At 48.5% G+C, this 26,840-nt stretch overlaps 1 protein-coding gene across 3 annotated transcripts in view; it reads left to right on the top strand.

The window, feature by feature from the left end:
* Positions 1 to 26,840, top strand: part of TECPR1 (tectonin beta-propeller repeat containing 1) — a 1,334,260-nt gene that overhangs the window by 393,391 nt on the left and 914,029 nt on the right. For all 3 annotated transcript variants that reach the window (XM_069645650.1, XM_069645652.1, XM_069645651.1), the window contains exon 5: positions 9,252 to 9,377. In XM_069645650.1, the coding sequence (XP_069501751.1) occupies positions 9,252 to 9,377 (126 nt within the window). The remainder of the gene's footprint in view (positions 1 to 9,251; positions 9,378 to 26,840) is intronic.

The following is a 26,840-nucleotide window of genomic DNA, read 5'->3' as shown; positions in this document are numbered from 1 at the left end:
ATACCCAGATGGAGTAAATAACAGTGTAAAATCACACAGCCCCAGTTGCTCAGTTTGGGTTGCACAAGCTTTGCATTTGTAGAAGATAGGATACTGTTGAAATGTGGAGAAAGATGAGGCTTGGGAGACAGAGAAGAGAGGAGAGGTGGCAGTAGTGGAGTGCCAGAGGAGGAGGGTAAGGGAGCAGGTGGCAGCACCAGACTGGGAGAGTGGACAGGCAGTGGTGGTAAAAGTTAAGAGTGCAAGAGGATGTGCTATCATCAGAAGTGTGGTCGCAGACAGAGGTGACGACATCAGGAGGCAGGAGTGAATGTCAAGAGGTTTTGGTTGGAATCAGTTTGCAGGGAATAGGTGTCAGGGATGGCACTCTATAAAGAGTGGCACAGGACACCCAGAAAGGGTTTGGGTGGTTGTGCCAAAATAAAGTGGACAGATAAGTACACACACAGCAGAAAGGAAAGAGAACGAAGAGTAGGCAAGAGTAGCAAGGGGAAAGGTACAGAATGAATTCCCTCTTGGGGTGTATGCAGATATAGGAAAAGAGTATTCCACGAACCTTAGGAAATACTCTAGCCTTCTGCGCAGTTTGCTATAACAGAGGCCCACGCTGTTTGCTCATGCCTTGGAACAGCAGCTATGGGTGTCTGTAATGTAGAAACGAGACAAGGGAAGGGGCAGAGGTTGACTGATGGGAACCAACAGACAAGCTCTGTACAAAAGGGTCTACAAACAGTACAAGAGAAGATACTTAGACAAATCCAGGAAAGGAGGTTGATAGCAAACTAGCAGAAGGAAATGAAGGGAAAGTCGTGTAACAGGATAGGATAGCAGAGGACAGTAAGGAACAAGGTTGAGAGCTCAGAGGAGCAGGAAAGCGATGAGCAAGCCCTCAGGAGCAGGGCTGTAAGGTAGAGAGCCCAGAGGAAAAGGGCTTAGGGCAGCAGAGTAAAGCAGACTGCACGGCAAGGAACCCAGAAGGGCCGGGCAGCAAGGAGTGGACCCTGAGGGGCAGGGCCGCTGAACGTAGAAGGTTACAGAGGACTGTAGAGGGCTGATAGGCCGAGAACCCAGCGGAAAAAAGGTAGGTAGTATGCAGCGGAGCGTGATAAGCTGCAGAGCAGGGAGCCCAGAGGACAAGGGCTGAGGCTGGAAAGCAGCAGAGCGTGATCAGCTGCAATGTAGAGAGCCCGGCAGGGCAAGGGCGGAGGCTGGAAGGCAGCAGAGCGTGATCGACTGCAATGGGGAGAGCCTGGCAGGGCAAGGGCAGAGGCTGGAAGGCCGCAGAGTGTGATTGGCTACAATGTGGAGAGCCCAGAGGAGCAGGGCTGTGAGGCAGGGAGCCTGGAAGGCTATGGCTGTAGGCAGCGAAGTGTAACAGGCTGCAAGGTAGGAAGCCCAGAGGAGCTGGACTGAGGCAGGGAGCCCAGAAGGCTAGGGCTGTAGGCAGCAGGGTGTAGCAAGCTGCAAGGCAGGAAGCCCAGAGGAGCTGGACTGAGGCAGGGAGCCCAGAAGGCTAGGGTTGTAGGCAGCAGGATGTAGCAAGCTGCAAGGCAGGGTCCAAGCAGGAGTGATGGCAAACAGCATACAAAGATCCGTAGAAAGACGCAAAAGGTGAAGGAAGGACTCTCAATGCAAGAGGCTGAGCCACTGCAGGCAGCAGCCTTTTATACTGCCTAGCCCAGCACAGAGGCAGGCTAATTGGATGCACCTGGCTAAGCACACCTGCAGACAATCGGCCACCTCCCTCTCTGTTCCTGAGCTGGTGGAAGCAGAGCAAAACCCTAGGGCATCTGGGGGGTGTAGGTCCTTTGATGACCAATAGGAACAGCCAGGAATCGATGATTATAGCCAAGTGCATTGTGGTATGTGTAGTTTGTTGGAAAAAATAATAAAGCACCAAAGTCTCGCAAATGGGAAATAAAGTCCCCAAAGTAAATATAGATTGATCCAAGAGTCTGTTGTAAATAAATGATAAACAAATAGTCCATATTGAGCGCAAATGGATACGCCCATGGCGCAGGCATGACAATAGGTGGTGAAACTGAAGAAGTAAGATGTGATGACATCATACTCTTTAAGTGACACAGGGGGCTAACAGCCCGTCGAGAGAGTGATATGCAGAATGTGGGAAGGAACACCAGAAAGTGGATATGAAAAGAAGATGATAGTGTGGAGATTGTAACATCAGGGGGAGAAGGAAATACCCTGGAGGAGACTATGCCCATAGGAAGAGGTGGTTTAGAGGTAGCAACAGCTGGCAGAGAGAGCAGAGCAGACCAGGTGGCGATGTGTAAGAAGAGGAGAAAACATGAGGAGCGAATGGAGGACTGATAGTGGCCAGAACATCAGGCAGTGAGGGAGGAACTGAAGCAGGCAACAATCTTATATGTAGGCAGAGCAGAAAGGTTCCAGTGGGCTCAGTTGGCTTTAGGCAGGCCCAAATGGTGGGAGGAGGAATGTGACAGGGTCAAGGAGGTTATTGTGACATTGGAGAGATTGGTGAGAGGAATCCGGGGGAAGCTCAGGCAAACCACAGGGACATTTCTTAATCTTTTACTTTCAGCTACATCTACCGACCTGTCTACTTACGAGACTTTACGCCAGAGGGAGTCATGTAGTATTGGAACTTAGAAAGCCTGCAACCAGAAGAAGCGTTTGGGTTACCATAGAGCCTGCAACACCAGTAATGGGTGAGGTAACCCCTCTTGAACTATTGGAACTGGGACCCTTGCACCAGATGCCAGCAAGGCCTGGTAAACCACATTAAGTGCAAGAGGCATTTGAGACTGAGGGGATCTATGAGGGGAAGGGACCTGATCCCACCCAGGTGACAACCATCTTGACTTTTGTTTGGGAACATCACATTTTCATTTATGTTGCCCATTCTTGTGACAAATCCCCTAATAAAGATAGTGAACTAAAAAATATGGATTTGGATTCCTTCTCGGTCCCAAGTGGACCCCTGTGTCACAGTACACTGGAAGAAAGAGTGGGTTGCTTCATTATTTGCCCAAAAGAAGTATTCTTATACTATTGGGAGGTTTTTCACAGCCACTACAGATGTGTAGGGTTTTTGAATGCCAACCTGAGTTGACAAGCAAAGGTTTGATACAACACTCTTAACCCTCTCTTGGTAAAGCCGATGAGTAGTTAGGAAATCCAGGGTTTGGTGTAAAGTACAATCAACAAACACAAGAGCTTTACAAGCAAAAGAGTGTCCATACAATAAAGTACAGAAACACTTATATTTATTTAGCAGCAAGTACGCATTAAGTAAAGACAGAAAAAAGTAAATGGTAAGTAAATCAATTTCTGATGTTTGTTAATCTGCTTAGAATCACATGCTGTGCATAGTCCGACATCCAGTGGTCACTGCGGAGTATTGCATTTTGTTTTTCGTAGTCGAAAAGGGGACGTCGACAAGGCGTGTCTGTAACACTATCCCTATAGTGACGTGCAGTGTACCCACAACCCCTCACGCGTCGAGGTCCCTCAGATTGTTTTTTTCCGCCCAGTTATTGGTCGCCTTTATGCGGAGCTCCTCGAGAGACATTGCGAAATCATTTCCTCGACCCTTGGTCGTTTTTATTATTATTAACTATCACATAGATCCCTCCCTCGACGTAGCTACCAAGCTGTTCTCCACCGAGCAAGATCTTCGATGGAGGGACGAGCGGAGGAGATCGTTCGGCGCTGCCGAGCACGTGGCCGGGCCTCGCCGGCCTAACACAGTAGGGAGAGTGGGGTTGTTGGTCATTTCTTTGTTAACACTCTGAGAATGCCTTTCCCTTTCCTCTCCCTCTCTTTCGAGGTCGTAATCACATTTCATGCCCTCAGCTATGGAGAGGACGCCCTTTAGGTTTTGCCTGCATTGCAAGGGCAAGTTTACCTGGAAGGACAAGCACAAACGGTGTAACCGTTGCTTGCCCCTCGATCACAAAGAGGACGGCTGTGCGGCCTGTAAGTTACTTAAACCCAAAACTTTAAAGGCCTGCAGGGTCAAAAGGTGGGCAGCCTATGCGATGTCTAGGTCTGACTCCTCGCCAGCTGCCGCCGTCGCCGAATGTGACGAGGACAGTGATTACACGGCCTCCGCAACGAAGGTTATAGACCTCTCGAAGGAGCATTCCCGCTCCTTGTCGTCCGTCCCCGGCCCCGACAAGCCCAGCTCACGCCCCGCTTATGGGGATGAACACCCCGGTGACAAGGACGAACACAGAAAAACACATAAGCACATACCCCACGGCACGCATTCGTCGAAGACGAAGGCAGCCATATCGTCAACGGAGGCGTCGGGTCCACCGACGTCTTCCGCCGACTGTAAGGGTCGCAAGCCCTCCCCGCCACCGCTTCCGCGACCGGCGACTGGGCTTTCTGTAGATAAGGGCGCTAACCCCAAATCCTCAGGCGACGCGCCTCGCAAGAGTGCGTACGTTGCCAGTAAAGACTCTGCATTGTCTAGCACGACAGCGGCCGATCCCTCGACGGAGAAGCTGATCACTGAAAGACTTGCGCGTATAGCTTCTAAAAACGGCCAGAGACGGATGGCGGGTGACACGTCGAAAACCGCTCACAAGGCCAAAGAAACGCCGAGGACGCCGGAGGGTAGGCTGGGACAGCTCCCACCGTCGACAGAAGACCCTAGCCAGCGAGAGGGTTTCTCAGAAGGCGAAGGGACTCTATCTTCGACGCTATGGGACAGAACTAAGCAACTACAGGGAGAGGGAACTCCCTTTTCAATCCCAGACCGCTCTGGCCTACCTTACTGGACTGTAGAGAGGTTCCAGTCATGTATGGACAAGCTAGACAGGTTCATGGCCATCCCAGAAAATAGGGCACCCAAGAGGCCAAGGGAGGTACTCCAGGAGGGGCCATGGGCTAAATACCCAAAGCTCTTTAACCCCCTACAGGAAGACATGAACTCTTACGACCTCACTGAAGAGGACTCCCACTTCCAGGAAGAGGATGAGTTTGTGAATCATGAAGACCAACAAGAGGGAGAAGGTTTTCATGATGACAATAACATAGGTGAGGAGGGCTACGAGGAGGACCCAGGTGAAGGTGGCTTACAGCCCTGGCAGTGGCCATCAGGGTCTACAGACCCCGACATTATAGACATTTCTTCTCCTCAGACCACACCGGTCAGGAACCCATCTCCAGTAGACGATCAGCCCACCTTCAATGCGCTACTGAGGAAGGCAGCATCGCATTTTGAAGTTGAAACTGGGGAGGTCACCCCAGATACTGATTTCGTCGAAAGGATTATTAAAGAAAAACCTCCCACTAGTCAAACTATTCCTATCCTCACCTCGGTTAAGAGACGACTCATCCCATCGCTGTCCAACCCCGCGCTGGTAAGAGGGGTCAATCCAAGAATCGAGAAATTGTTCTCGCCCTCTCAGTCAGACCCGTTATATATCAGGGGTCACTCAGTCCCGGACTCCTTAGTGGTGACTAACACAAGGAAGAAGGCTGGGGTTCCACTGTCAACCAGCGAGGCACCCCCTGATAAAGAAGGGAAAAAGCTTTATGCCTTGGGCAAAAGAATTTCCGCCTCGGCAGCGTTTTCAATTAGGATTGCCAATAATAATACATTGTTGGCAAGCTATGCTGATGCTCAATGGGGAAAGCTGGACATCGAAGAAGCCCCTGAACCTCTAAGAACTCGCTTATTGGCTACAGTTACAGAAGGAGCTCTGGTCAACCAGAGCATCATTAAGAACACTCTTGATGCGGCAGAAACTGCTGGCCGTTCTTTGGTGCAGGGGATTCTGCTGAAGCGTCACGTCTGGCTTTGCAATTCCGGTTTCAAGGCAGAAACGCAGGCGTCACTCATTAATAAGCCAATAGAAGAGTCAAATCTCTTTGGAAGGGCAGTGGACGATGCACTGGAAAATGAGAAGAAAGAATTCAACACCATAAAGACCTTAGACCAAATCTCAAAGCCTCGAAATAGGCGGGGATTCGGGAACAAGCGCTTTTTTCGTGGCCAACGCCAACAGCAACAGCAGCAGCAGCAACAGCATTACACTGCGGACAACTGGCCATCTAATCAGGGTACCAGTAACCAGTATAACCAAAGAGGACAACGCAGTGGCAAGGGCAGAGACCGGGGCTCCAGCCCCAGAAGCACCCCGGCAAGTAACACCAAATGACCCGAAGGTTCGGGTCCCCTCCCATGCGTCTTCGGGTTGGGGGCCGGATAACATTGTTCCTTTCAGCATGGGAAGGAATAACATCAGACCGGTGGGTATTGTCAATCGTAGCCCACGGGTACTGTATAGAGGTCAATCGGTCCCCCACCTACAGACCTCCAAGGGGACAACGCCTGTCACCAGAACACCTCGTCATCCTCCTGCAAGAAGTAGAACAGCTGCTACAGAAAGGAGCAATAGAGGTCGTGCCCCTATCTCAGGTAATGGAAGGTATTTATTCAGTGTGCTTCCTTGTACCCAAAAAGGACCTAACCATGCGCCCTGTATTAGATCTGCGCCCAGCGATCAAATTTGTAAAACCACAAAAATTTCGTATAGTAACAATACAGGAGGTAATTCCCCTGCTATCTCAGGGGGACTACATGACAACACTAGACATGAAAGATGCATACTTTCATATTTTGATGTTGCCAGCGCACAGAAAATACCTCAGGTTCATGATAGAGGGCAAACACTACCAGTTCAGAGTGCTACCCTTCGGCATAGCGTCTGCACCGAGGGTATTCACAAAGGTACTGGCAGTGTCAGCGGCCCACCTGCGCAGGTTGTCCATAACGGTATACCCTTACCTCGACGATTGGCTCATAACAAGGGAGTCCTACGAGACATGCCTCTCAAACACCCAGAAGACAGTAGACCTTTTGTTCCAACTGGGCTTCTCCATCAACGAGAAGAAGTCCAGCTTAGACCCCAGCCAAATCAAACAATTCCTAGCGGCTCTAATTCGAACAAAGGACGGCCTTGTCTTTCCCTCCAACGAGAGGGTCCAAAATATGCTGTTTCAGATCCCTCAATATGTGGCCGGTCCAGAGGTGACGGTACGCAAAGCAATGCGCTTGCTAGGAATGATGGCGTCATGTATTTATTTGGTACCTCACGCGCGCCTGCGCATGCGTCCAATGCAAGAGTGGCTCAACAGCCAGTGGTGTCAGGCCAGCGGACAATGGGACGATCTAGTGGTGGTCTCGCAGGCCTTGGTTCTCTCGCTACGGTGGTGGTCGAAGGAAACCTAGTAATAGGGAAACCATTCGCCACCCCCGCAGTGGAAGCCACTCTAACCACAAACGCATCCCTCACAGGATGGGGGGCTCACCTATCCCATCAGACTGCTCACAGAGTCTGGACTCCGAGCTTAGCTTCCAAGCACATAAACTTATTAGAGCTACTTGCGGTGTTCAAGGCACTAAAAGCCTTCCAGACACACCTACAAGGGAAGACAGCGATGGTCCTCACGGACAGCACCACAGCCATGTACTACCTCAACAAGCAAGGGGGCACTCACTCTCCAGGACTGTCCAAGCTGTCCCAGAACATCTGGAAGTGTGCTCTCAGACACATGTTCCTATTGTCACAACATATACCAGGGGAACTCATCTGCTAGCAGACAAACGCAGCAGAGACTTCCCTCTGCCCTCAGAGTACGAATGGCGGTTACACGAAGACATCGTCTTCGACATCTTCACACAATGTGGCTTCCCAGAAATAGACCTGTTTGCAACTCTGGAGAACTCACAATGCCTAGATTACGCCTCCAGATACCCACAGAACCGCTCCAACAAGGGGAACGGTCTCTGGATACCATGGTCAGGGAAATTTGTTTACGCTTTTCCCCCGACTCCTCTGCTGAACAAGATAGTGCACAAGATGCACCAGGAACCAATTACCATGATACTGATAGCCCCGATGTTGGCCCGCCAGCCATGGTTTGCGCACCTGATGGAGATGTCCCTGTCCCCACCAGTGAAACTGCCCTGCCCGTACAACTTGCTGTCACAGGACAAGGGCAAGACATACACCCATGCCCACAGAACATGAATTTAGCAGCCTGTCTCCTGAGGTCATAGAATTTGGCCATTTACAACTCCTTCAGAGATGCATGGATATTCTCAAAGAAGCTAGAAAACCCAACACTCGCCACTGCTATTCTAGCAAGTGGAAGAGATTTGTCATCTGGTGTAGTGGTAAGAGCATCAACCCAGTCCACTGCTCTCCCACACAAATTGTCCTTTACCTGACCCATTTACTGGACTCCGGTCTAGTGTTCAATTCTATTAAAGTCCATCTAGCGGCACTTTCTGCATACACCACCTCTCAATTTAAGGTGTCATGGTGGAAAGTCCCAGTTATCAAAGCCTTCATGGAGGGGGTAAAGAGAATACACCCTCCGATAGCAAACCCTGCTCCCGGCTGGGACCTTAATGTGGTACTTACCAGGCTCATGGGCTCACCCTTTGAACCCATGCACAAGGCAACTCTTAAGGACCTCACCCTTAAGACTGCTTTCCTAATAGCTATCACCTCCATTAGGAGAGTAAGTGAATTACAGGCTCTTTCTATTCTAGACCCCTTCGTAACAGTTCACAAAGATAAGGTGGTTCTACGCACACACCCAAGGTTTGCACCGAAATTCATATCGAAATTCCATGTATCCTAATCAATTGGCAACTGCATACATAATGTAGGGAAAGAAGTTCAAATGAAGGGGATAACCATTTTGTAATTCTTTTCTGTAGAGTAGCTAATGGATGAGAACTGCAGCAAGGTTCACATTATTCTTCCAATATGTATATTCAGCCATAACTACATCCACCCTCTGTGTGCATGTCTGGGATTGATGCCAATCCCTGAGGCACTGCGTGTGTGGCGAGAAACTATAAGAGTTTCTGTAAGCAACTGAAATTGTTAACCGCTGTTATAGGGAACTGTGTGGCAATTTGGTGGTAACACCCAACTACTGATCAATTTTTGATCAGATATGAGGCACCTGTAAGCCAGTAGTGTTAAGAAAATAAGACTACCTCACACTTTTGCACGTATGGCCCACCTGTGGTATTGTGTATGCTGACAAATTCTGTAGTACGGTACCTGACAAGTAAACGAACAGTGAGATAAAACAAGTACTTTGGTCTCTATGCCAGAGAAAGGATGTCATTTAAAATGTTCATCCATTAGATGAGCACACAGCCAAAGTTTAAAAGATGGGTCTTTTGTGTGTTTGTTGTCTGTTCTAATTATTTGCATTTCTCTACTTTCTAGATCCCGCCTCCTCCTGGCAGTAAGCAGTTTCCAGACCCCTTTAATGACATTACTGTCGGAGGATGGGAAATCACTGATGAACCTGTTGGGCGTTTATCTGTGTGGGCCGTTTCATTGCAAGGAAAGGTATACCCGCTTTTCAGTTTTTCCTTACTTTTAAAGACATTTTGGGAAGACAATTGTAAACAATAATACACCGAATTGTCATGGTGGCATAGCAGTTTCCCATTTATGGCGTGAGTTGGATAACGTGAGTTAATTTGCAAAGTTCACTATACAATAGAAAGTTAAAATAGTGAATGTGTATCTAATGTCTATGTTTAATTTGTTTGTTAGGGCTGAGAAAAACCAAACTGCAAAGCTAGGCAGAGTTTATCACCAAGTTAGATCTGACTCTCACAGCCAGTCTTCACTCTTAGAGGGTGATCATGGTAGCCAGAAGGTACAGCTTGTCAACCCACAAGCACACAATAAAGGGCGGCCCTAAGATCACACTTACTGAAAATGTACTTTTTACCAGAAGTAAAGCATTTACGGGATGTACACTTACTGAAAATATATACTTTTAGCAGAAGTTAAACTATTTAAGGGGTATACAGTCAGGCAAGTATGACGTTTAGAGTCAAATATTATACAAACAGTAAAGGGGTCTGTACTGTTAGGGGTCAGAAATGAGAGGCGTGCACAAGGTTGTAATATTCTCAGAGTCAGACATTTTATTCAACAAAAAATGTGTTGGAAGAACGCCTCTATACCCCTATCCTAAAGAAAGAGGTTCCGTGCATTGGAAACTAAAACTAAGAATCAGTCTGTGTCAAGTAGTTAGTAACTTATAAACCGTCCTTGTGTCCAAAACATTTTAAACTGACCCTCACACTAGAAATAAACAATTAAGTGTGCAAGGAAATGTCTCTGAATTGTGTTTAGTTTAAAGTGTTCATAATCAAAACATAAGGATAAATCCAAAAAGTGATTTCCAAGGAAAAATCCTTGGATCCAGAGGGTGATTCCCTTGCCCTGGATTGTTAGGTAGGATGGCAAAGTGTCTCTTTTAAACAATAATTCTATGACTCTTTTACTCTAATCCAGAAAGCTCTTGTTCATATAATAAGTTCCAAGTATTCTTTTGTTAATTTTCATGTGACTTTGAAGGATTTTCTGGTATACTCTTTCACCAGAAATCCTCTCATGGGTATTTCAAGTATCCTTGTATACTCCCCAGCCAGGTATTTCCCCCAAGATGTTCAAAGTTCTTTTACAGATTCAAATGCTTGGTATATTTGACTGTCAGGACATCCTTTATGGACTTCTTAGATCCCCTGGTATACTCCCCTGCCAGGTATCTTGCCACAATGTTAAATTCTTTGCACAACTTTGGTGGATTGCCTGGTATACTCCCCTCCCAGGAATCTTTCCTCTTTGAAAATCAACTACCTGGTGTCTTCTCTTTAAGAGGACTTCTTATTGGTTTCAATGTCCTTTTCAATATACCACATCCGCACCTGTTTTGTTGTGTTTAATGTATTTACTTAAGGCAACACTTGTTTCAGCTCTCCCCCGCATTGACATCTCATGCAGAAGTATTTGTTCAATTTTCGTTGTTGCACTTTCTCTTGCCAGTATTCAAATCTTTTTCCTTTCAAGCATCGATTTAACATTAGGTCTTAACTGTGTTTAAATTGCCTTTGAACATTGTCTCTAATATCAATCTCACATACTTAATTCACTTGATTATATGGATGTCGGTACACCCCAGGCTGGCTCAGGGCAGACTCACTGGTTCTTAGCGGCGTCTCCGATTTATGGTGTGCCTATGCGGTGAAGCTTCTTCCCTGGATTGACTTCTCACGCGATGTGGATGTCTCCCCAGCGTTTCATGCGGCTCCGCGTTTATCTGCCGTTTTCACTACTGTGGTCTAGACCGGAGGTTGCTGTTTCCCGGCACAACCATGCCTCCAAGAGCTCAGCTGTACCTCTCGGCGCTCCCATGGTCCTTCGGGTACGTCTACTGCATTTCTCCCTCCTTCGTGTCCCGCCAGTAAATATGACTCATGTTCACAATCCGCCGCACGGATGTGCCCGTCTTCTCTATGTTAGCTTTCTCCGACACGGTTCTCTCCTGTACTGCCCTTTTGTTTGAAATTTGCGGATGCCCTTTTTAAAGGTCCTGGGCACTTTAGTTCCAACAGAACTAGTCTGCATGTTAGTCTTTGGACTTGGTTTGGTTTGCATCAACTCTTCCCTCCTCTTCTTCGTCTCAGAAGTTGAGGTTTTATGGGAGTTGAAGTCCATAAATGTAATTGGATTTCTATACTGATGTTGTTCAAGAACTCCACATAAAGAAATGTCAGAGGACGGCCACCAGGGGGCGCATGGTGAGCAGTATCTAGCTGCGCCAGCTCCCAAGCCCGAAACTTTAAAGGGAGACTGATTCCCCCCCTTCACCTCTCCCAGACGGCAACAAATACCCCCCGTGGGAGAGACAAGCCAGGGACACCTCCGCTCCAAAGCAGGAACTGATCTGATGCGGGATGGCAAAGTTAGCCGTCACGACACCAGGAGAGGGAGGAGGAGGCACGGAGGAGCTGCACACCAGGGGAGACAGGCCACGCAAGACCCGCACAGGTCGTGCAGGAGAGGGCCTGGTGCATAGTGAGTGCTCTCAGTGCAGCGGGCGGGCTGAGTGAAAGTGACCCCCAGCACCCACGGAGAGCGGAGTGAATACAGGGCCTGGGGGCCAGACCATTGGAGAGCTGCAGGCAACTGGCCCAGCTGGGCCTGTGGTGAGTGTGGTGGGCCCAGTGAGGGAGCATTGAGATTGTAGCTTCCCTGGAAGACACACTTCAGGGCCACAGGCGACGCACAGGTTTTAGTGCGGAGGCGACAGCATCCCACGGGGGAGGCCTTGTAAGGAGAGGGTTAGCCCCAGAGACACTCTAATAGAGCAGCACCTGGAAATTAGGACGAGGAGGAGTGAGGTGCGGGAGACCCCCTGGCAGTGGTCGAAGTGGGCGGAGTGGTCGGGAGTGGTGCTCCTCTACTTCTTTTTATGAAGTTTTACCGTTCCTATACTTTTATTTTAAAAAGAAACCGTTCCGGAACGGTTTAGTTTTAAAATAAAAGTGTAGGAAGCAGCTGAAACTTGCAATTTCAGTGCAGTGCACTGAACATTCCCTTAAACTGCAGGCGCATGCATTTTGGGGTTTATATTGTGCATGGGAAGGGGTGTGGCGATGGTGTTTGCAGGGAGCGGTGCAGACCAGCAGGGATCATAGCTCCACTACTTCTTTTCGTACACTTCGACCACTGCCCCCTGGTGGAGGCCTGTGGAGTCCACTGATGAGGCAGAATCAGGTGGGACCTGTGCTGTGATCCATGGCTGGTAGGGCACTTTGGGACCAGTGACCTGGTGCATGAGATCCATTGAGAGAGTCCAAATCTAGTGATACCTGGAGAAGGAGGTGGCTGCCCATCAACGCAGGCCTAGTAGCGACAGATGCTAGTGGCGAGGTGTGGGCCCTCTGGTACGTAACAGGGGTGTGTGCCCGCCTCGCCACACCACTGGAAACCTAACACGTTGGCCCCTGAGGAACACCAGAGAACTACAGAGGAACCCCCAGGGGGGACGTGAGAAGGTAGGGCAGAGACACGAGGGCAGGACCTAACTGTGCTTTGGAGGGAGACTGTCAAGCGGCCCCAACAGCAGACTGAAACGGGAGGTGAACCCCCAAGCCTGGAGTTGTGAGAGGAGGTGTGAGCCCTTGGGTTAGTACTGGAGCGTGGGCCCGTCCTGTTGGACACTACAATAAAATTGCCCCCTTGGTACAATCTAGTGGAAGTATTGGGGACACCAAAGGAGACCTCTGACCACTGGGGAGAGTGAAGCGACCCCTGTGGAGTACTTTCTTGGCCGAATAGAGGACCATCAATCCCCTATGGACTGGAAAGGGAAAAATTGGGCCAATTTGAATACTCACAGGGCCGGGGCTCTGAGTGCACTACTCCAGGGAGGAAAATGCAGGAAGGAGGGGAGGACCCCATATCAACGAAAAGGAACATTGTCTCCTTTATGGAGGAAAATAGAGGAATGAGGGCGTATATCGGAGGCAAAGTGGACAAAATTAACGTCCGGATTGACACAAAGGACGAGAGGTTACAAGCAGTGGAAAATAATCAGTCCTCTCTTGAAACTTTGAAAACTCAGATAGATATGAGGATGGCGGAACTGGAGAGGAGAGGGGGCAATCACATTTAAAATGGACGACTTCGAGAATCTTGAAAGGAGGAACAACTTGCGATTCTTTGGGGTGCCGGAGAAGGCTAGGGAGACGGAAAGAGATCTCAGCAGGGTTGTCCATGAAATGGCGAAAGTGCTCTTTGGAGATGATATAATTGACAAGCCCAAAATTGACAGGGTACACAGAGCGGGTGGAGCAGGCAGGGGCCCGAGATCAGTGCTGGCTCAGTTTCATAACTATCCAGACAAGCAGAAGATATTGGAGAAGGCGAGAGGGTGGGCACTGTGACACTGAGCAACGCCAAAGTTGTGATTTTTCAAGACCTGTCTTCACTTACATTGTCAAAGAGATGCCTGTGTACACCCCTCACGAAATGGCTGAATGAGAAGGGGATACGGTACAGATGGGGCTTCCCCTTCTCCATCTCTTTCGAGGTGGAGGGGTACGACTACATACTGGTTACGGAGGAGGATATACACAGGGTCACCAGGGAAGTTATGGGGGAAGCAGAGTCCGCATCAGAGGGAGGATAAAAGGGCCCAGAAGACAGGAGATGGCACATACAAGTACCAAAGAGATGAAAGCTGCCAGGCTCGAGGAAATACAGGAAGCTTCACACACCCCCCAACCCCCCAACAGGGGACTCTTGACCCACACCACAGACTGTGCATCTCCCCAGGGGTGGGAAGTGGGGGCCCACTGGTCTCTGTGGGTCATTCTCCTTTTTTCTGCTCTCTCTGGAGGCAGGCGGCAGGGGTCTGGAGGCCCATTAAGGGGCATGTGATGGTCCCTCAATTGTAGCCTGTTGAGGGGATTGGTTATCGGATTAGATGTTGGAGTGAAGTGTTCATGTCGGATTGGTCTGATTGGGAGTGTTGGGGGGGGGTGCTGGGACATTGAAATGTTGGAATGTTGACATATTATGGTAAGAAGGGGGGCCCTCCGTTTTGATGGTGTTCAAATGGTTGGCCCGAAGCTCGGGCCTGTTGATGGTCCGCAATTCATCCAGTGATGGTAACTTGCAGAAACCGTGCCCCACAAGGGAGGGGGGGATGTTGAGGAGGGAAGGCATGGGTGTTGTTGGGGGGTGGGGAGAACAAGAGGAGGTAAGACTATTACGTGCTGTCACGAGTCACACTGAAACTACCTGGGTTTTGAGGAGGTTTGTCCAAACGGATGTGCTGAAGGTGGGGAGATGGTGGAACTAAACAGTGGGGAGGGGAACGATTGCGGATCTGTACATTGAATGTTAAGGGGCATAACTCACCGACGCAGAGGTCCTTAGTGGCCAGAGAATTTTGGAGATCTGGGATTGATGTTCTCTTTCTCCAGGAGACTCGGTTTTCCAAGGATGAAGAAAGGAGAATTCCCTGTGGTCTTGTGGCACAGGAACACTGGAGTTTTGGGGACTCAAGAAAGGGGATGGGGGGGGTCGGTATTCTGCTACATAGGGGATTGATGATGGAGGTAGTGAAAGTGTGGAGGTGCCCAGAGGGAAGGGCATTTCCACTGTCTGGTCTCATACGGGGAGTTAGTTTCACATTTGTGGCGCTGTATGCTCCTAATCATGGTCAGCTACGCCTTCTCGAGCCCATGCTGGCAAGACTTCTGAAAGGAACAATGGCAAAGGCCGCACATGGGGGTGGGTGGCGGCGGGGATGGATTACAGGCTTGTTTTGACTCACATGGCCTATGCAACGCTTGGTGCTGTTTCCACCCCCGGGAACAGGGATTTATGTTTTACTCTGCGCCCCATGAGACACATATACTAGGATAGATTACTTGTGTGTGGCAAGAGAGCTTCTCGGGCCGGCATCGGGTTCTGACATCCACTGGGTTGCATGCTCAGACCACGACATGGTATCACTGTATTTGCCCTGGCTTGGGCTGAGCCCTGGAAAATCGATATGGAGGTGCAACAAGTCCCTATGAAAGGACACTGTCTTTAGGAAGGAGTTTGAAGAGGGGATGAAGGAGTACTTCCTCTTGAATGATACGGGAGAGGTGGATCAGGGTACGGTCTGGGATGCAGGCAAGGTGAGATGGAGAGGTCTCCTGATTAGGGAGGGGGTACATAAAAAGAGGGAGCGGACCTTGTTGCAAAATAGACTGCGTGCAGAGATAGGAACCTTGGAGGAAAGAATACAAGCTACGGAAGAAGGGGTGGGGGAGTGGATAGAGGAAGTGAGGGGCATGTGGGAGGAATTCCATCTCTTAGAAGCAAAGGTAATCCCGAAGCTCCAGTTTCTATAGCAAAAGTATTATGCAAAAGGGGACAAGGCGGACGTGCTGTTGGCAGTGCGGTGGCGAGGTCAAAGGGCAGAAAGATGGATATCGGGTTTGGAGGGCCCGGAGGACACCCTAGTGACATCACCTGGGGGTGATAGTCGAAGGTTTTGCCAACTTTTATGAGGATGTATATAAGGGGAGGGATCAGTCATCGGGACGGGGTGGCACCCTATTTGGAGGATGTGTCCCTTCCAGCACTGACTCTCTCCTCAACGTGGATGCAAAATTGTTCACGCGTGTGCTGGCAACCAGGCTGGACGCCCACATGCCGAGGATGGTGCATGCGGACCAGGTGGGTTTCATTAGGGGCCGACAAGGAGAGGACACGATGCGTAAAACCCTCCATCTGATCGAAGGGGCCTGAGGCGGGGAGAGAACCCCCACCCTCCTATCAGTTGATGTAGAAAAAGCATTTTACAGAGTTGACTGGGGGTTGCTAAGGGCGGTTCTTTTCAAGTTTGGAATAGGGGAAAAGTTCCTGCAGGAAACCATGGCATTGTATTGAGAACCGATGGCCTGTGTTGCTGCAAATGGGAATTACTCACAATAGTTTGGGCTGAGTCGGGACACCAGACAGGGGTGTTCCCTCTTATCGCTTCTTTTTGCGCTGTCCTTGGAGCCCCTGGTCCTGAGGCTGCGGAACGACCCCCGGGTGGAAGGAATTATCGTGGGAGGGGTGGGGAGTACAAGCTGGGTTTATATGCCGACAATATCTTATTGCATCGTAGAAAGCTGGCGTGCTCAGTTCCAGCGGCGGTGGAAATAGTGAAGCAATATGGGCTCTTTGTGGGTTTTAAAATTAACATAGGGAAATCCATCCTCTTCCAAGTGGGAAGACAATAGGTGGAACCTAACCGCACTAGGAATGAAGATTGAGGAGGATAAACTGCGGTACCTAGGAACACATTTCCCAAGAAGGGTGGGGGCCTACATGCAGCGAACACCCCCCTCCGTCCTCCCCGCCCACCGTTAAGAAGGCTATTCGATGACATGGAGAGGTGGGGTAAACTGACGGTCTCATGGCTGGGACGGTCAAACACGGTAAAGATGAATGACCTTGCCAGAATGCTTTACTTATTTCAAATGCTCCCAATTCAAATCCCAGACTCATTCTTCCGGGAGGTCAAGGGCCACCTCCTTCGGCTCCTGTGGCAGGGGAAGAGAGCCAGGGTGACATATGAGGTACTGATACTCCCGAAGGACAGAGGGGGGTGGGGTGTGCTTCCCAGACATATACCTACACTACAAAGCGACACAGCTTAGGGTTCTGATTCCACATCTGAGAGAATGGCGGGACTCCCAATGAGGGGACTTGGACAATTTCTACCTTATTCCTGGGACAGTGGCGGAATGGATCTGGGTACCAAGAGATTGTATCCCTAGAAGGATCAGGGAACATCCTATTCTGGAGTTTATTTGGAACATTTGGAGGAAGGGCCCGGAGATGAGGGGGGGTGACAACGTTGCCCTCCCCGATGAGCCACCTGATGGTTCTGGGGGTAAGGGATTTGATTCCAAACCTAGACAGGTTCCAAACATGGTTTGGGGCGGGGTTAACAAGGATTGCCCAGTTGTGGAGGAATGGCCGCTTCATCTCGTTGCCAGACTTGGAGGAAGCTCCGGGAATAGGGAGACTCTCTGCGTTCTCATACCTTCACCTGAAGGGGGTGATCACGCCGCAGCCCTGTGAAGATCTGATACAGAGGGAGCTCACCCCCCCCTGGTGAAAGTTATAGACTCGAAAATGGAAATGAGAGGCTTAATTTTGTCTTTATATATGGCACTATTGGAGATGAGCAGGGGAAGCACGGACAAGCTTCGTAGGAAATGGCAAGGAGATTTGGGAGTGGAATTGGATGACCACTTTTGGGACCAGATGTGTAAGAGAGCGTACAGGGGTTCCATTGCATGCCAGCATAAACTTCATGCAATCAAACTTCTCCATAGATGGCAGCATGACCCAGTGTGGCTCTCGAAGATATTCCCGGAGGCAAGTCCTTTCTCCTGGCATGAACGTGGGGAGCGGCCCGATTATTGGCACATGAGGTGGGGCTGTGAGAAGGTTCAAATGTACTGGGACATGGTGCTGGGATGGATCAAGGAACTGGAGGACATACCCCGAAAGAAGACGCCACTGTTGGTACTATTCGGGCTGGAGTGTGGTGAAGGGGAATATAGCAGCCTCCCAAGGCTGCCACACTTTCGATTATTAGCGGGCAGGGCATGCTTGGCAAGGTACTGGAAGAGATTACTGCTACCGAGGAAGAAGGAATGGGTAAATGTCGGGAAAAGTATATACGTGATGGAGAGAATTACGGCAGCTATACACGGCAGGGGGGCAGGGGCCGAAACAGAATGAGGGGAATTTAAGAACAGATATACGCCAACGTAAACCTGAACTGGAGGTCAAAGGGCTGGTGAGGGGAATGTTAGGAGGGGCAGAGGTGATGCGAGGTGGTACTTCTACAAATGTGCAAAAACTGTGGGGTTTAATAAGCACAGAACAATGTTCAAACGCCGGATTGTAAAGGGGAACGGTTCTGGCGGACCATACTGAAGTGAGACTTCCTAGAGTCAGGTGGTTGTGACAGCACAAGATAGGGGGTCGGGGAGTAGGGCGTTCATATAGGGGGACATTTGTTGGGTGCCATTCTTATGTGGATCATTTTGGCTTAAAACTGATACTTGTCAATACTGTGCATTGTTTTTTGAAAACAAAAAGAAATGTCAGAAACCAAAGATATTTTATGTATGTTGTGAATGTTTGAGGTGTACATAGAATTTTGACAATATTGACAGTATGCCATTAGTTTTGGTATAATAGGCTTTTCTTTAGGCGGAAAGGGAGAATACTGCATCTCCTCCGATGGAGATATCCCTTCCCCTCCAGTAGTCACCTTCTCCCATGTCATCCTTCCTCATATTACCACCACCAGGGTCAAGATTAGGTAGTGGCTGCCATCCCCTGGCCACATGGGAGGAGACCACAGCCAGGGAATCAGTGATGACTCCACTGTGTTCATCACAGTACATAGACCCACAACATTCCTGAAGTCAGTAGGATTATTTGTTATACCTTTCGGTACGATAGTAACTACTATATACAAACCTTAAATGTGCAGACCAGGGATTGTTGCCCTGAAGGGCCTATATAAAGATAGATAGGTAGTAGAAATCAAATGGATTATTAAAAGACCGGCTAAGGATTTATTACAGATCCCAAGTGGCATTTCATATACGTCGGAAAAACATTACAAAGGTTTGTACATGTTTAACTACCATACAAGACCTTTCCTAACCCAAAGGAACACATCGACTTGTCCACTTGGCCTTATTGAAATTCCACTTAAAGCTATGAGGGTGAAGGGTGAGATTAGTTAATTATAGAAACCATGCCCCCAGACTTGCCAAACAAGAACTCAACCCATCCTTTCATGGATCCAGTCCTTAAGTCTGTTAAGCACATTTGTAGAATGCTGAGGCTCCTGGTAGCCGGAACCAGTGCTTTGGTAGAGGTCTCAGGCAATGGCTTTGGAGTTGCGGGCAAAAGAAAAAGGCTGAAGCAATTTAGTATGAAAGCCCGAAACTTCCTTTACTGAAATCTACACAATGGGAAGATAAATACATTTTTTGCGTAGTCCGCATCATGCGGACCAAAGACTCTTCCATGAGTGCGGCTCCCTGCTTCTCATTCTCCATGAATCCTACCCTACAGAATGCATGCTGGGAGTGCAGAAAAGGGACGGGAGAGCACTTAAAATGCATACAGAAATAAAATCCTGTTTGAAATACTTAAAAGCAGTACAGCCGACTGGGTACATACCTTACCATCCGCAGACCACCTCAATAGAGATCCAGCCTACCGCCGGCCCGTTTGAATTCCAAAATGGTGGATGGCCTTTTTCTAAATTTGGCTGATCCCCTGTACAATTTACTAAACACACCTGAGGAAGTTACAACCAACCAATCAAAACACCTCCATAAATCACTGGCACAGATACATCTACTTATACAAAACTCAATGCAAGGGGAGAAGGGGGCTCCCCAGTTAGGCAGCGTTGGAGTTGGAAAGGCTGAAACTGCTCAATAGAGGAAAGTTGGCGTTGTTGACAAGGCTGGAGTATGGAGGTGACTAGTGATGGGAGATTTCCTGGAAGTTGTCGAGCCCAGAGAGTAGAAGCAGAGAGAAGGCTCAGTAATGAAGACCTAAGGGAGTAGGTTTATAACAGGAGGAAAGATGGTAGTAAGGGCAAGGTGGTGATATCAGGAGGGGTGCAGGCAGATAGAAGGTGGTACAAACAAGAAGAATTGGTAATAAAATGAAAGGCAGTAATATCAGGAGGTGGTGGTAGTATTAAGAACTTCATGATATTTTGAGAAGGTGGTAACAAGGTGAAGGTGGTGCCTGTTAGCCAGATGTCACCACCACCACCTCCTCTGAGTTAGTAAACACAAGGAGATGGTGTCAACCAGTAAAGGTATCAGGAAGAAGGTTGATGTAATTGTAATAGTAGGAGGAAGTCTTAAGAAGGAGGAGGAGGTAGTGATAATAAGGAAGGGGTAGTAACAGTAGAAGGAGGTAACAACAAGCAGGAGATAGTGGGAGTTAGAGGAGGTGGCAACAAAGATGAAGGTGGTTGAGACACTTGGGAGGTGGTAACAAGGAGGAAACCGTAACAGTAGGAGGAGGTGATAGCAAAGAGGAGGCAGAGAATGTGGAAGGTGATATCAAGGAGGAGGTGGTGACAACTGCACAATGAGGTGATGACAACTGCAAGAGGTGGTATTCAGGAGGAGCTGGTGGCAGAAACAGGAGTAGAGTCTAAGAAGTGGAACTAGCCAGCCAAAACAGGAAGGTTCCAGAGGGTCAGGTCAGGCCCAGACTGCCACAGAGAGAGGGAGGTGGTATGAAAGTGAGACAGGGAGACTACAACAGGAGTATAGAGGGAGGAATGGCAGATGAAATTATCATCATAGAGAAGGCAGAAATCCAGGGATCTCCCGCTCTTTCTCGTGACTTTTCGCACAAGGTCTTGCCACCATACTCGGCCTCTTGGAATTCATTTTGGACTGGAGAAGTCTTTTAGGTTCAGAATTCCCAGAAAACCCACAACAGGTTTACAGCAGAGAAAAGGGTTTGGGATCCCTTTAGCCCACAACTCCAAAGGAGGCCCACTGAGGGTAAACAGTAAGACAGAACTCTTAAAGAAAATAATAGGATGCTTGGTGACACTTCGGTTGGGACAAGGCAAGGAGAGACTTTGCCACAGATATTTCAGATTTGAATAGCAATTTATTGGAAACGTCAGAGTTGTAAGGCGCAGCCTGACACATTATTTGTGTAGACCGTAGAGAAGTAAATATGTAATGATTAAGATGAATAAATCGGTTGGAACTTGAAATCTGGTGTACTTTGTTGTCTTCATCATAGGGATGTGAAAGTTTTAATTGGACAAATCCAATGGATCTCCTTCAGCTTTGTTAAACAAGTTTGTTTGTTTGTTTATCTATTTATATAGCGCTCCTGACTCAGAGGTATCTGGGCGCTTAAAGTACAGAATATGGTTACAGGTGAGCAGCAGATACATAATACAAATGTGTAAAGAATACAAAAAACAATAAAGCAAACAGTAGACAGTGTTAGTACAAAATGCAAATGCTTTGCTGGAGTCACAAGTTGAGCAGGTTATAGATTAGATTTTGTTAAGAAGCCAAGAAATGACGAGGCGTCTGAATGCTGTGAATGATTGGGTAGATTTGATATTCTGTGGAAGTGTATTCCATAACTGGGTGGCAAGAACTGGGAAACTGATTCCACCTGCCCTTTTAAGATTGTAACGGGGTACTATAAGGCAGGATGTGTTTGTGGATCTGGTGGTTCTAACTGACAGTTTTTGGGTAAATTTGTCAGTAATGTAAGGTGGGTCTTGATGATTAAGCGCTTTGTGGGTAAGGCAGAGGGTTTTCAAGTCAATTTTTTCTGGAATGGAGAGCCACTTGCACTGTTTTCTAGTAGCCGATATGTGTTCTCTTTTGGGTATGTTTAATGCTGCTCTAAGCTCATTATTTTGCAGAATTTGCAGCTTGTTGGTTATGGCTTTGTTGGTGCCAATGTATAGGCCGTTGCAGTAATCCAGCTTGGATTGTATCAGTGCTCTGGCCAATGTGAGGCAGATGTTGGGGGATAATAATGGCCTGCAGGTCCTAGTCAACTTGCCTGTGTAGGCGGTGGCTGATGATGTCATCTTGACCTGTTTAGTAAGGTTGCAGTTGGCGTCAAGATTAAACTCTAGGGTTTTAATGTCATTGGCTATGGGAATGTTGTTCCCATCTATGTGGATGCTGGTGTATTTGGGGCTGAGTTTGAGTAGGTTATTGGGTGAGCTGAGTAGGAGTAGCTCTGTCTTATCATCATTCAGGCATAAGCCATGAGTGGCTATCCATGCCTGAATGATGGAGGAGACTTTGTTGATCTGGCGGACGTCGGTGCCATAGGTACCAGATAGTGGTAGAAGTATCTGGGTGTCATCTGCGTAATTGGTGTAGGTGACAGACAGACGGTCTAGTTTGTCGAAAAGGGGCTTTGTAAAAATGTTGTAAAAAGTGGGCCATACAATGAACCTTGTGGGACTCTGCAAGTTATGGGGATAGGGTCTGCTGCTGCTGTGAGTGAGAAGACGCGCATAGTACTGTTGTCGAGGAAGGACCGTATCCACATGACGGCAGTGTTGGAGAAATGAGCTGCCGATGACAGGTGGTCACATAAAATGTTATGGTCAACCAAGTCAAAGGCTGCCGATAGGTCCAGGATGAGTAGTACAGCTACTTTGCTTTTGTCTTTTAGGTCGTCAATCTGGCTTTTGAGGTCAACAAGTGCTGTTTCAGTTCCATGTTGTGGTCTAAAACCAGATTGACAAGTTCCTAGTAGTTTATTGGTCTCTAGGTAATCTTGTATTTGCAAGTAGGCTACTCTATCTAAAATGTTTAGTAAAAAGGGGACTGTGGTGATTGGCCTATAGTTCGTTGGAATAGCCGGGTCGAGTGTTTGTTTTTTGAGTAATGGGAGGACCCATGATTGTTTAAGGTTACTTGTGACTAGATTATTAGTGAATGAGGAGTTTATTCATTTGGTAATAAGGGGGGCTAGGTCTCTGTCCGCATCCTTTATGATCTGGGCTGGACAGCTGTCGCCTTTGCAATTGGAAGGTTTAAGTGAAGTTATGATGTTTTGAACTTCAGGAATGGATATCTTGTTGAATTTGAAAACTGAGTTAAGGTATGTGGTAGGGGGAAAAGTTGGATTCGTTAGATTGGCTAATGACAGTTGGTGCTTATAAGGTAATTATATGTAATTTACAACAGCTGCAGAGACTACCTCAACCGGTCGAGCTGAAGGCTCAAAGGGATCCCACCAGAGGAGCCTAGGACCCATGTTTAATACCCAAACGCCTGGGGAAGGTTGGCTGGGACTAAACCCCACACAAGCAGGATTGTCTTGGTTAGGGGGACACAGAAGACACTCTGCACTCTGAAGGCACTCTGAACCCATTGCCCAAAGACCCTGAAGAAGAGAACTAGCAACAGGATGGGGGTCACGGGACCAGTGAAAGGCAGACCTGACCTGACATGGCTGGCAGTAACCCCATCCTTCAGCTATGTTGTTATGTTATGTTAAAGGTACTTATATAGCGCACCGTCACCAACGCAATTGGTCCCCAGGTGCTCTGGTGGATTTGTAAACAGGAAGGAGGGCTGGGAAGAGGGGAGTAGGAGAGTGGGAGAAGTGGTGTGCTGTTGGCAGCTTCAGCTCGGTATACACTGAGTGCTGGGCTTAGGTGCAAGTATCGAATCGGGCGAGACCTTGTGTGCTGTAGGTGCTGTTTATGTGTTGTTGATGCAGTGTGGTAAAGTGTGTGCGGTTGCTGGGAGAGAAATGGTTGTGTAACTTTTGTCTGGGTGGAGTATGCAGAAAATGGAGGGTTGGGTTAGTGGGGCCTGTATTCTGATTCAGGTACTTCTGGTTCCGTTTGAGCTGTATCCCTGAGGGTGGGGTTATTGCTGGTTCCTTATGGCCGTCTCGCTGTGGTGGTGCTGCGCAGATCCAGCTGTATCATAGTGAGTATTGTATGGAGTGATAGGTGTGTCTGAACCTTTTCTTTGGTTGTGGAACTGGGTTGGTACTATCTATTCTCTTGTTATCTAATGTGACACTGGTCGGTTGAGGCTTTGAATGGCTCAGGGTCGGAGCGCTGTTGATGAGGCATCGTAGTGCATCCGTCTTGGTCAGCCGGTGTATTCAGTCGTTAGTTTCCTCCTGTCATGACTATCTTTCAGTTAGTTCTTTGGTTTCCGGGGGGTGGCTTCCTTAGGGCTATTGGTTAGTTCTAGTTTGTGTGTGATGGCGCATTGTGCTTCCCGCTGTATCCTGATGAACATTGTGTAATGTGGGTGCTTATTCTGTTTCTCACCCTCTGGATTCGAGCTAATGGTACACGGTTTCCTATTCCCTTGCTATCTGCCGTGATTAGGTCTGTTGGGAATGGCTATAGTTTAGGGTCATGGTCCTTTTGATGAGTTGTCCTGGTGTTCCTGTCTTCGTCTTGCTATGTATTCAGTCTTTGGTCCTATTACAGCGGTGTCTCGGTTAGTCGTTTGGTATGTCGTGGGATATTTTTCTTAGGGTTTTTCCGTCGATTGCTTGGTGTGGATCAGGATCGGTCTCTTAGTTCTTCAATGTTTTAGTTGTGTGTGTGCCACTGTGGCCGGTCTTTCTAGTTATGACGTGAAGAGCCAAGTTTTGAGTAGTTTCCTGAATAGTAGGTGGTTTCTTGTGTTACGTATGTACTTTGGAAGGTCATTCAAGGTTTTCGGCGCTTGGTGAGAGAAGGAAGATCCTCCAAGTTTTCTTTTGTTGTAGGGTTTTGGTTCCGGGAGGATGTCAATGCTTGATCTGAGTGTTCTTGTTGGTTGATATAGACGCAGTTTGTCTCTCAGGAACTCATAGCCTTGGTTGTGTACTGCTCTATGCGTGATGCACATTGTTTTGAATTTTATTTGTTGTTTTATTGGTAGCCAATGTAGTGTTTTCAGTGCTGGTGTGGTGTGTTCTCTTCGGGGTAGTTTCAGAAGCAGTCTGGCTGCCGCATTTTGTATGCGTTGTAGTTTTTTTAAAAGTCGTTCAGGCATACATAAGTATAGGCCGTTTGCGTAGTCTACTCTGGACATGACAAGGGCGATGATGATGGTGGTTGTTTTGTTGGCGAACGATAGGAACGGTAGGATCTTCTTTGCCACTCGCAGGACGAAGAAGCATTTCTTGAGAAGAGCGTTCACTTGTGGCTCTAGCGTGAGATTATTGTCCATCAGGACCCCCAGGTTTTTTACAATCGGAGAGGGTGCTGGGTTGTCCCGTGTTCCCTTGGACAAGAGATGAAGTGTTTTTTGTAAAGACCGGTAGGGGGTGTCTGTACTTCCGCCCTCTATATGGTAGAGGAGAGGCACAGAGGACCCCAGCCAAGATTCTCTATTGTGGTAGCAATGGACGAGCAATCAAGGCCTAGCTTCTCAGAAGGTGATGCGGGCTGGTTCTTAAGTATAGTGTAGTCCCCAAAACCCCACAAAGGAATGTCCACACACTGTATTACTGAAAACAGTCTTTATATAATTAATATTCAAAGGTATGTACACAATCACAATAATGCACTTTGTACTCGGAAGTCAATAATGATAAATAAATACAATTCGAAAGTGGTACCACTAATGTTATCCAATCTCATTAAAGTGCATCAACTGTACGGTTAAAATGTCACACAGATTAATAATGAGGAAACCAGCAATAGAGATAGGCAGGAACGTAAGATGGTTGAAACAATAGGCAGAATGCTGACCCCTACCCCTAGGCACAGTTCTGTGTGGAGATCCCCCCACCTGGGCAACCTGTAAAATAAAGATATATCGCACAAGCCGAGTCCATATGTTCAATAGTCTCACTTCTTCCTATTAAGGTTTTACCCCCCTAATGTACCTGGCGGAGTAGAGTTCTCCGACGATGCGCCGACCGATCCTTCTTGAGTGCCTCCCTTTAAGGCGGGAGCCACGGATCGTCGAGAGGTGTCGGGGAACTTGGCGTTCGGTGTCGGGGAATCGACGGCCCTTCTTGAGTGCCCTCCCTTTAAGGCAGGAGCCACGGGTCGTCGAACGTCCGACGGTGAACAGGGTGAACTAAGGCAGGGAAGTGGCCGCTTCGTTCCTAGTGGTGCTCGTCGATGACAGAGCATTGGCGCCCTGCAAGGAAGAGGCGTGCGGGGCACCTCAGTGACGATAGTTCTGGACCGCAAAGAGATGATAAAGAACTGTGGCTCAGCAAGGGCGTCGAGTCGTCAGCGTCTCTGTGGTCCTTAGGTGGCGGGAAACACACCAGTGGATGCTCCTCTGCGCATCGACGGTCAGGCCTTCTCCAGCGGGAGACAAGCGGGTGACGATGCAGACGAGAGCGTCTGATGATCAATGGAAGTTCTTAGGCAAACGGGAGCACGGCGACAGTGGCGGACAAAAGTCTGAGTGCTTCTCCTTGGAGTTCCGCAGCAGTTGCCGTATCGGGTCGGCAGCATGTCGAAGGTCTGTCTACCAGGGAGCGTTGGCAAAGATCAGCTGTGCACGATGGTCCCTCGTAGCTGGGGAAGAGGTCGCCTTACCAGGTCCTCTCTGGGTCAGTCCTTGGAAGCACAGCAGCTTTCGGATTGCAAAGGAGAGCAACAGCAATTCTTCTCATCCAGCAGGGCTTCAAGGTCAAGTGTCAGTTACTCCAGTTACTCGTCGTAGTGGACTTCAGCTTCTGAACACGATTCCTAGCAGTGAGAGGTCCCCAGATATACTGTTGATCTCCCATTCATTCCGCTGGGTCACACTCAAGCATCCAATCACGACTACGGGCATTCAGGCAGGCAGCCAATCAGGCACACAAGGTATTCAGGCCATTCACGTCTCTCCAGACACTCACAACAAGTTATGTGTATTGGGACAAGTACCGAGCCATTCAACACTCCAAGCTGCATTAATACCG

The sequence above is a fragment of the Ambystoma mexicanum genome, chromosome 2p (assembly GCF_040938575.1).
Source record: "Ambystoma mexicanum isolate Mex_15411 chromosome 2p, UKY_AmexF1_1, whole genome shotgun sequence".
Classification (NCBI taxonomy): Eukaryota; Metazoa; Chordata; class Amphibia; order Caudata; family Ambystomatidae; genus Ambystoma; species Ambystoma mexicanum.
Note: the sequence above shows the minus strand (reverse complement) of the source record. Positions and strands in the feature narration are given on the sequence as shown.